The following is an 11,641-nucleotide window of genomic DNA, read 5'->3' on the forward strand; positions in this document are numbered from 1 at the left end:
GAGTTCCTCATCAGTTACTGATTGTTTCTTCTTATGTATGATTTTTGTAATTGGCCTGCCTATGTTCTTCCTTGTGCCCTGTTCTGTTTTTGTTTAACGGTCCTCCTGGGCTCCTTGACATTTGCTCTGTTTGCTGGATCGTGTCGGGGCTGCGTTCATTGAACGCCGCCTTTCCTTGTTGATTTTGTATATCATGTTTTTTGGTTAATTTGCTGAAACTACAATGATTTAATATAATATTTTTTTTTTTACAAATTGTATGTTATCACATTTAAGCTTGATTCGTTGCTATAGATGTGGCCTACGCGAAAATGCGAGAAATGCAATAATTAAAGATGTAACAACACGAAACGAGCAAAAGCACGACAAAGTCGCACACTTTCCATTTACGCCACGAATACGTTTATAGTACAGCAAAGGTAATGCAAAGTCACGATTCATTTTATCGTCACCCTTATTTTGTTGTCCTTTTGCATTTGTTTTCCCATCGAAAATGGGTAAACGTGAAGATACGGCAATGTTTGACTCTGTTGTATCTTGGTTTCGTTTTTACGTATTTTGCGATATGTCGCTAATCAGACACCATAAGAAATATAGTTTGGTCACCTTGTCAGAGAATTCGGTGTTAGAAACTGTGCTCAAGAGCTTTGTTCTTATTCTAATGACGCCATGTACATATGTATATGTTCAACTTCCATTCTAAATGACATATATTTATCATTTGTTTTCACATTGAAATGATTTGTAATTTGTCCATAATTTGTTCTAAAGCTTAAAGTGACTTTAACCACTATTATTTATGGTACAATAATAAAAAAATTAATCGGTCTAAGCGATGATATTCGGACATTAAGCATCAATTTAGATTTGCTATAAATACTTGTTATGGAAGTTGAAATAATATCGCGTAGGAATCAAAGTAAAAGTGGCTGTGATAGGAATTACTTCATAATGTTTTGGTTGTAAGTTTTCAATTTTCTTACGAAAGCAGCTCTAAAAGTGATGTTAAATTGTCAAATAACACCACTTAGATCGATATTATTCTTGATATCTAGTAACCGAAAATAAAAACTAAAAACACACAAGATGCAAGGTAATGGGACATGGGCATCGATGAAAAAAGTATTGTCATGAATATTCTGTTAAATGCAAAATTATATACATTTCCATACTTTGTAATTTCAAAATATGTTTTATCAAAATGATTAAAGTTTGTCTATGCTACAAGTACGGATAAACTAAATTTATATGCTGACACATAAAACGCTAAACAATTTTAGTTTTTTCACTGCGTTATTTGACCTTTGGACATGCGAGGAGACAAACGCGTCCTCGATGTTCTATTTTAGGAAGAATAACAGACTAAAAGCAGAAGAAATGCAAATTGATTTGACCACCTGCTAGGTGCACAGTCAGCAGACGACAATTTAACGCCAAGACTGTGAGCTGGGAAGGAATATTAAGAGTGTATATACTAAATTTGTTATCTGTTAAAATATTAGATCATTAAGTACACTTCCTTATCGCGCCGCGACTTTACACAGATATACCACCACGAAGATGAAACGGATAGTACCTATAGGTAAAATATTAATGTTTTTTTAACAAAATCTCAATATATTCATGAATGTTCATTGCCTAAATTCAATGAGTATTATTTTTCTACTTTGTTAAAAAGATACAGCGCTTTTCAACGTAAAGCGCTGGACAATGACTTTTAATTAGTACATACATAACTATAAATAGTATCTTGGATTAATTTGTTTAATAATATAATAGGTCAATACACAAATTTCTTATAGAATCGTCCTATATGCTAGCTATTAGTTCACATTGACTGATAAAGTTGTCATTATTCGAGATAAAACACATCTGTCCTATAATTAAATTACTGTTTAATCAATTTAATTTTTATTTTCAATTTTATTATCATTTGACTAATATTTATATGCGTTGATTGCTTAATTTCAAATTTATCAAATGATTCTCGACATGTCCATAAAACATTCAAGCACTTGACACACGCCGTTGCGGATTCGAATCCCGTCCGAGACCTTGGATTCTTTCATATGAGGAATATATCCAGCTAGATTGTTCTAACAAGGTTTTGCTCGTGCCGGAAATAATTTAGGAGTGGCCCCTCCATCACTAAAACTGGAAAGCCACCATATGACCATTGCAGAGTCGGTGTGAAAGATTAATGTAAAAGGTCTTAAATTGCACATGATTTTCATAATAAGATATGTTACAGCCAATTTTATTTCTTGGGGGGGGGGGCATGGACGAATATATGCACTCAACAGAGAAAATGACACCGACCCTGGAGCAGTTTCAGTTTTAGTGTGTTGGACGACCTTCATGATTTCTCCTTTAGGCCTTTGTTCATGGAAATAAACATTAGCCTTTACAGATGGATACCTGATAAGAAAATACTTTAAATGTGTTATGAATAAGAATGTTTGCATTTTGATTTTTTCAGGCTTTGTCCTGTTTGGATTTATTTTACTCAACATAAAAGGTAATATTTTCTAACCATGACTTTATACTTAGGAAAACATAAAAATAAAAAGATGTATAAAACAATTGTTTCAGTGGAATCAAGTTCATTCCAACAGAGGCAGTTTACGCCATGTTTGTTCTCGAAATTGTGAAAATACCTACTCAGTAATGGTTTTCCAGTGTTAAATTACAAAAACTTTTTAAATTGTGAAAGCTCGCCGATGTTTTGCTGTTCGAAAGATCACGAGAAAGTGACCTCCTATCGATGCCGTCAGATCCTAATGCGTAGCGATAATTAGGAGCTGATTTTAATCAGATTGTATTTGGATTGGCTTATAGATTTGATTTTGAGGTGTCGAAGCATATCGTTTGAAATTATGGCTGGTTAAAACTGAGTTACCGAAACATAACGTCTTATTAATTGTAAATATAAATAATTATTTTCCTGATACATAAATAATTTTATGATTAAATATTTAAACAATTATAAAATATATCTGCTGAATATTTCTATTATCATAATTTATGGAGCTGAATGGGTTTTTTTCATACAGAATACGCGATAAGTATTATCCGTGTGGCGGTCAGATAATATCCAGACTGAAAGACTCGTTCCCCCTCGGAAACCAATCAGCATTTTTCTAAAACTCTTTTTATCTTTTTTTCTTTTTATCAAACACTTCGGAGACGCTTGAATGTTATCCCGCTTAGAACCATGACGAAGATCTATACTTTACGTACTATGTAAGAGTAAATATCGATCTCGTCCTCGTCTTTTATTTATTCCCAGTCTGGAAACAAATAAAGTACCTGGTCAATGATGAACGCTTTTTGCAAACACTTTTGTTTGTTAGGCCTTTTTAGTTTTGAGTTGTATTTTGAACTTATTAGTTTTTGTACCACGAAAGATGCATTGCTTTGGCACGTTTCGAAAGATGTTATCCCATTTAAGTTTTACATGTGCATATGTATAAACTTTACAAATTGAACGAATTTAGTGGAAAAAAAAACTTTTGAATTTAGAGATAATGGAACAAGTAATATATCAAACATTTCCATTCATAGAGGGTTCTTTTAATTTTCAAGTTGCCGAATGCATCACATGCTTAAGCTGTCACAATGTCGCTGATTTAAGTAACTGCAAAGAAGCCATTTTGTGCAATGCCAACGAGGTAAATATTATATCAAAAATGTCATGTTTAATATTATAGATTATCTGATGCCAAATATGGATCATTATGTTTACTGTTACTTGTAATGTTCTTAAAGTGTTTCTCATTTCTATGGTAAAAAATCAAAGGGTTATCACGTAAAATTGATTGAAAAAATAAGTAATTTGTGGCAATTCTTATCATAGTTTATATGAAATTTTGTTTCTATACTTTATAGTCATCATATCAATAGAAAAAAGTCAGGATTTATATTTACGAAGTAAAAGGTAATGCTCTTTTGTGACTCAAACAAATTCAGTGTCTACCGTGCTTTGATTTTGCTTACATTTACAGACTTGCTACATAGAAAAAAAACTGTCTCCAGTTGACTTCAAACCGGTTTACAATACTGGATGTAAGGCTTTGGAAGTAAGGCATATTGTTTTAAGTTTTCTCGTACAAAAATAGTAAGACACATTATTTTATTATATATCGTAACACTATTTACTCCATCTGTTGCACATAATACGTCTTGTAATTCGGAATGACGTTGCTGATGTCATGACACTACGTTTTGTTTGAAAACGTGGATGTATAAAATGAATTTGCTTAATAACCATATTTTAACATAATGAACTCTTTGAAACACCAGGTTCCTATTCGTTCTTGAAACAAAAGACAGAGGATGGGATATCTAGGTTGTTCTACTGACACATGCAATTATAGAAAATATCATTTTATGCTTTTTCAGTGGAAGACTGATTTATCCGTGAAAATTATATTTGATAATTTCACAGTGAGAAAAGCTAAGTTGAAATAGATAAATAACTTATGTGTCAAAGGTAATAAAAGAAGAAAACTAACTTCTATTCATCCAAATTACCAATCACCAAATTTCGTCTTTTATTTTTTGTTTGTTTCATTTTTACAGTCTGAAAAATACATTCCTTCCACATGCAAAACTGCTCTTGATGACAGTTGGGCATATTTAAGTATCCTACTAGCAAAAGCTGCCGTATGCTTTATGAAAACTTGAAAAGCAATGACAGCCATCAGCCCGAAGAATAAGTAAACAACCCAGCGTTCGTTAGGCAGACTTTCAACAATTCCAAGTTTTCCAGTTTCCTAGCCGCTTTTTGAATGTTTACACCTCTGTCAACACTTATTTGTTGTCTGTTACTATTCTTAGATAAGTTTTATTTCTTTTAAAAAGGTGTATGACTAACAAATCCAAATGATATTCCTCTGAATCAAAAAGTTATTTTCCTCTCGTGAAATGCACAACTTTTAAAAATGGCGGTTGCTTACATTAACAAAGCCAGGTCTTTTATAAATTCGCAGTAAGTAACAGAAATATAGATGGATGGTTGGACTTTTTCTCCTACTAGAATGGTTTGCTTTTATTATTAAAACAAGCGATCATTCATATTTTTTAATAAAATTAATAATATCACCGCCATTTAACGTTGATTGTCAAACTTAGTTTTCAGCCCAAGACTTCTTGTTTTAATGCAGAATTCGACTAAATGAGGCTTTTAATGGGGAAAACAGATTTTAATATTAACGTTAATATTAAGGAAATTTCGTTTAAACTTGTTTTTAAGCATAAAATAAAAAGAAAATTTGTTTGTTTGTTGTGTAAGATGTAATTTTATTTCATCTCGTGAACTTTAAAAGCAGTATTCTCACGGGTGGCTACGCCACTCATGAGAATACTGTTATTGAGGCTCACTCGATGAAATAAAATTCATCTTACACACAAACAAACCAATATCCTCTTTGTCTTCATATATGACCTAACCAGATCACACAAACAACTGCTAGTAAGATCTGATTAACAAAGTTTATGCCTAAAATTTGTTCTATTTCAGTATTGCACCTTACAATTATGTAATAAGAAGGCATACGGTGACGGGTTTTCAAGGAAGAAACAGGTAAACAATGACCTAACTCTGTGTTCCGAATGTTGCTTCGAGGATAGCTGCAATGTGGAAGGATGCGGTTATAAACGTAAGAATATAAATTATACAAAAACAAATGCTACTTCACTTTCTCAATGTCCTTCAGTGAAATCTCATTATTCTGCTTTATTTAGATGAAAATTAAACAGTGCATGAGGGAATCTTTGTTAAAATTGTTAAAGGCGTTTAAGTGAATGTTACGTTGAGGTTTAAAGCGCAATCAGGCAATGTTTGGAGAAACAACAAGGGCTATTCGACATACTGTTTGTCAGTGCATAGACAGTGCAAAATCGTTTAGACCAGACATCATGAAATGAATTGCCACGACCTCTGCGAGTTTCATTCTGAATTTTCGGTAACAATTCACTTTGAACTTTGGTTAGGTGTGACAGTTGGTAGATGCGGGAGGGGGTTGTGCTGGGGGTAACAATTGAAAACAAGAAAGAACAAACATACTAAAACGTTCTGTTGGTATTGGTATAAATATTTCAGAACCAGCGAACAACATCACGCAATGTTTTAAATGTGACGAGGTTTTTGAAGGAGGACCACAATGTACAACAACTGAAGATTGTGATCTTACATTATATGTAAGTTTATTAATAGCAAACAAGCTAAGTCGTGCATTAAACATAAAATAATTAAAGTATGAAGTAAAGTTTATTGAAAGATGGTGCATTAAGTATTTTATTAGCTATACATGTATAATGCCTTCAGATTACTAGTAAGTAATAAATAAAAGTTTACTGGTAACTATCGCATTAAGTATGTAAGTAGGTACATGTATATAGTGAGTGAATTTTGTTTATTATTAGCTAGTGTATGTTTTATATAAATATGTAGAAGATAATGTTTATAAGACAGTAGCTAGTGAATTAAGTTTATAAATAAATAGTTTATAAAGTTAAATAAGTAAGTAGTGAATTAAATTTATTTACAGCTAGTGCATGTTAGTAATATACATTGCATTAAGTCTGTTAATTAATAGCTTGCAAGTTTTTACAAGACTATAATCAGTTGTAATTTGTTTTCTATGACAAATACATGATTTTATTTTGACATTCCATGTTTGTCCAAGTAATGTCACAACTTGGCTTTTTATTTGTTATACTGTTAATTTCTTTTTCAATTTTATATCGTAAGCTTCTCAATGACTTATCTTACTTTGTCTTTGCATGTTTGTTAAAGTATTGCCTTACATTTACATTGTATATTTGTTAATGTCTTGCCGTACTTTTAACTTGTTTGCTTGTCTATGCCTGATACCCTTATTTGACCTTGTATGTTTGACAATGCCTTATTTTACTTCGACCTTAAAGACTTTACAATGTTTTATCTTACTTCATCATTGTATGTCAGACAATATTTGTCTAACATTGATATTGCTTTATATTACTTTCTGAATTTCAGTGTCTGCCAATATTTTGTATAACTTTCGACCTTATATGTTCATCAGTGTATTGTCTTAGTTGATTTTGAATGTTTATCAATGTCTTACTTTTTGACCTTGTATGCTTGTCAATGTCTGTCTTTTTTACCTTGTATGTCTGTCAATGCCTTATTTTTTGGTCTTGTATGTTTGTCATTGTCTTACTTTTTTACCTTGTATGTTTGTCAATGTCTTATTATTTTGACCGTGTATGTTTGTCAATGTCTTATTATTTTGACCGTGTATGTTTGTCAATGTCTTATTATTTTGACCTTGTATGTTTGTCAATCTCTTACTTTTGACCTTGTATGCATGTCAATGTCTTCTTTTTGACCTAATAAGTGTGTCATTGTCTTGATCTATTGTTGCTTGTATGTTTGTCAATGACTTATCTTTCTTTCTGACCTTGTATGTTGTTTCAATGTCTTGTCTTACTTTTACCTTGTACGTCTGCAAATTTCTTGTCTAACTTTTTGACCTTGCATTATTGCCAATGACCGTGTATGTTTGACAATGTCTTTTCTTACTATGATATGTTATGTTTGTCAATTTATTGACTTACTATTACAATTAAGGTATTTCAAAGTCTTACTTTTGATCGTGATTTTTTTTCCATGTATTGATCTTGTTTGACACTGCCTTGATTTCCTTTGGCGTTGTATGCCGTAAATGTCGCGTGTCATTCCGGCCTTATATTTCTGCCAATGTCTTCTTTTACTTTAACCTTATATGATTTCAGATTCAATTCTTACCTTTGATGATCCTGTAACTCATTTTTTATGGTTTATATCATAAATATAATGCTCAAATGAATATTTATCATTATTGTAAGTTCCAAAAAGCATTCTTTGTAAAAATATTGCCGAATTTACATTTCATGTTGATAAAGGGAGGAAATTTAATTTCTTTAAAGTCTAAGTTAAATTTTTCAATAAGAAATGAATTCATATATTTAAATGATAACATATTTTCAGTACATATTTAACATATTCTTCGATGTTTGAAAATAGTTTTGGAAGCATAATTATATACACATATAACATTTCACTTAAGTGTGGTGAAAACTTTAATTACAACATACAGGATCTTTAATTTTTATGTTTTTCAATGTCTTCTTCCTCAAGCCCTGTTTATGTCAATGTCATGTGATATTGTTTCGTTTTCAATGCCTTGTCTTATTTTGATAATTTAACCGTCATTGTCTTTTGGAACATGTTGACCTAGTTGTTTGGTTATTAACTTGTCATAATTTGAATGTTTGTAACTAGTTTTGTGGTAAGATACAGTTTGCAAGTGTTATTTCTCTCTCTCTCTCTCTTTTAATCTGTTTCTATTTGCCCATTTTTAGTCCCCTACCGGTTTACCGGAGGGGACTTTAGGTTTACCCTCCGTCCGTCTGTCCGTCTGTCTGTCCGTCCGTCCGTCAGTCTGTCCGTCCGTCCACAAAACTGGATCCCGCGATAACGCAAAAAGTACTAAAAATATTTTTATGAAACTTGATATATGGAAAGATGGCAGTATGGAGATTATGCACGTCTTTTTCTTTTCTTCCTATGTTGAAAATTCTGGTTGCTATGGCAACAAATAGACTGAAAATATGGCAAATTTTACACATAACCTGGATCCCACGATAACGCAAAAAGTACTGAAAATATTTTTATGAAACTTGATATATGGATAGATGGCAGTATGGAGATTATGCACGTCTTTTCCTTTTTTTCCTATGCTTAAAATTCTGGTTGCTATGACAACAAATAGACTGAAAATATGGCAAATTTTACACATAACCTGGATCCAGTGATAACGCAAAATGTATTGAAAATATTTTTATGAAACTTGACACATGGGTAGATGGCAATTATGGAAATTATGCACATCCTTTTCTTATCTTCCTATGTTGAAAATTTCTAGATTTCTGATTTTAGTTTTTAAATTTTTTTCACTATAAGTTATTTATTTCTTAAGGTATTTTCTTCAAACTTTAAATATAAGTTGCTAGTCATCAACCACATCATATGTGACAAAGCTTACAACTTTAGAACAAAATTTATCAGAATTACCTCCCTTGAGCTTAACATTTTCATGAAAAAAATATATATTTTTTTAATAACTTCTTTTTTTCTGAATGTATTTACTTCAAACTTCATATATATGTTTCTTATTATGACTCAACATTTGTTAGAAAGTTCAATACTCTAGCAAGACAATTTCCAGAATTATGCCCCTTTTAAATCGAGAAATTGGTTATTTTTACTCCAACTTCTTCAATCATGATAGGATTTTCTTCAAACTCCCACATCATAATAATATGTCAAGGTTTATAAATCTAGCATCCATATTTCCAGAATTATCTCCTCCTTAAACTTTTAATCTTTCTTATTCGTCTTATTAGTTCTTTTAACTTTCATTTACTTTAAATTCAAAATAAACATTCATTACTAATTATTCTTTGTTACACTCACATGTATGACATCTTGCATCTTAATTTCAAGAGTTATCTCCTTTTTAAAAATTTATATTTTGATAACAGGGATGTTTAAAAAATAACTGTAGAGTGTCCTTCAGTCCGTCTGTCTGTACATAAAAACTGTTTCCTGTGATCACTTTTAAAGAACTTTTTCAACAAATTTACTTAAAATAGAAATATAAGTGAATTGCCAATTTAATGGCCCTTCAGAATGTTGCTGGGGTTCTAACCGGTAGGGGACTTATGGATTGCTTGCAATACTATGATAATTGCTTGTTTTATATTGACATGTATGTTATTACATATAAAAATGAAGTTTAAATCAAATATTATATTTTGGATTTTTTTGTTATCATTGAAAGGCGTGCTCTGTCACAAATCATCCTCGTTCTCTTCAACCTGGGACATATGAACTCGGATGCAAATTCAAAAGAGCAGTAAATATTAAGTTTATTATAATCAAAACCACGTCTCATTCCTAATTCAGAATATAAGCATGTTATGACAACTGGTAATTTTAATTGATCACATGGCATCGCTTTATTTCCAGCGGTGAGTAAATAAAGAACTGAAAGTAAAGATAGAACCAGACTAAGTAATTAAATAAATAATTATCTTTTTATTATGGTGGCATAGTTCATATATAACAGTCTAATACATTTATCTAATTAACTTGATATATTCATCTAATTTAATGACGAATACAATGTAAGTACATGTATATACCTTCCAAAAACACTAGAAAGTGCCCACAACTGCCAAAATTTACTTATTAGATAAAAGATACGTATGTTTTCTGTGTATCTATAAAATGTGACATATCAAAGAAAATATTTACGTGACAATGTTCTGAAACTTAAGTGACGCATATATGGTTGGTTTATAGATAAACATAAATTATAAAGTGTTGACAGTTGTAAGCACTTTATAGTGTCTTTGGAGGAACTTACATTGTATCCGTCAATTAAAAGAAAGTAATTGCAAATTAATCAGATAATTAGAAGGTAAATATAATGCAAACGTGATAAAAAAAAGTGTTTCAATGTTGGCGGAAAAATGCCACCATATCTTATGTAACAACATTTCTTTTTTATTTGAAATGGCGTGACTTTCATGCCAGTAAGATCTTAAAATGCAATTTATTTGATTTTCTCAGCAATGTGAAGTGTATGTAAATTTGACTGGTGAGCAGAAAGATAAAAACGTGAAATGTTGTGACACAACCCTCTGTAACCCAAGTCCATACAACAGAAAACTCAATAAAACCGAATTAGGTAATGTGATCTAAGATAAGACACTTTAATCGTCAAATTATAAAATGTTGGTCATATTTAATGCTTAATTATTATCATGACGTTTAGTTTAAAAACTGTGATTTTGAAATAGTTTCCTGTTACTTGTACATGTATTTATCATTTTCTTCCGGGTTCACTTCCTGAAACTAACTAGATTTGAGAACTGATGTCGTGTCAGAGCCCAAAGTCACACGGGAAAGATTCGAACTCACAACCCGTAGGGTGAGAGACAGATACCTTAACCATAAGGCTTACCATTTGGGGAGCCCTAAGTCCTTTTATAGGTTATTTGTAACAATATAAACGGTTGTATTTTATTGTTAATTCGACAACTGTTAATAATAAAAATGCATAACCTGACAAAATGTATTTAACGAATTTTTATACTCTATTGATAGTAAATTGGTATAAACCTCCTGTTGTCCAATGAAAATAGATGTTACGCACGTGTGACATCTTTAAGGTAATTAGATGTATAACTAAGATGTCATTGGTGCAATAAATAAACGCATTTCTTTTATCTAATACCAATATTTGCAAACGATTAGAAAGAAAAACTCCTATCATTATACTTGCAGAGCATGATTTCAAATGTCCAGAAGGAATAAGTAAATATTTTACCATTTTGTTTATATACAGTAATCATGGTTTAATAAGTAAATTTGTTTGAGACTAGCTTATAAATGTATAAATGGTAATAAAATTTGTTTTGGATAATTTCATGATTGATTAATTAAAATTATGTAATATGATAGTAACTTTAGATAGGTTTAACTTTTAAGTCGTTCGAACAACACAAAAACAAAAACCGTACGTTTATGCAAGGTCATGGTTTTGTT

The 11,641-nt window shown here is 31.2% G+C and overlaps 1 protein-coding gene across 1 annotated transcript; it reads left to right on the top strand.

Moving 5' to 3' along the window:
- The first annotated feature begins 1,435 nt into the window (after positions 1 to 1,435).
- LOC132740565 (uncharacterized) lies at positions 1,436 to 11,488 on the top strand. Its single transcript, XM_060728486.1, has 9 exons — positions 1,436 to 1,582; positions 2,480 to 2,518; positions 3,586 to 3,671; positions 4,005 to 4,079; positions 5,522 to 5,660; positions 6,104 to 6,201; positions 9,870 to 9,944; positions 10,664 to 10,781; positions 11,381 to 11,488. Exons 1-9 carry the CDS (start codon positions 1,561 to 1,563, stop codon positions 11,470 to 11,472), a joined length of 744 nt encoding a protein of 247 aa, XP_060584469.1. The 5' UTR covers positions 1,436 to 1,560; the 3' UTR covers positions 11,473 to 11,488.
- Positions 11,489 to 11,641: the final 153 nt, after the last annotated feature.

The sequence above is a fragment of the Ruditapes philippinarum genome, unplaced genomic scaffold, assembly GCF_026571515.1.
Source record: "Ruditapes philippinarum isolate M1 unplaced genomic scaffold, ASM2657151v2 ctg6315_1_1_1_1, whole genome shotgun sequence".
Lineage (NCBI taxonomy): Eukaryota > Metazoa > Mollusca > Bivalvia > Venerida > Veneridae > Ruditapes > Ruditapes philippinarum.

What these genes read in the sequence shown, in the direction of transcription:
- LOC132740565 (XM_060728486.1), top strand. Translation starts at nt 1,561, where the DNA reads ATGAAACGGATAGTACCTATAG. An exon ending in GGAAGGATGCGGTTATAAAC is followed by an intron (nt 5,661 to 6,103) that starts GTAAGAATATAA and finishes TAAATATTTCAG; the next exon opens with AACCAGCGAACAACATCACG. An exon ending in GATGCAAATTCAAAAGAGCA is followed by an intron (nt 9,945 to 10,663) that starts GTAAATATTAAG and finishes TGATTTTCTCAG; the next exon opens with CAATGTGAAGTGTATGTAAA.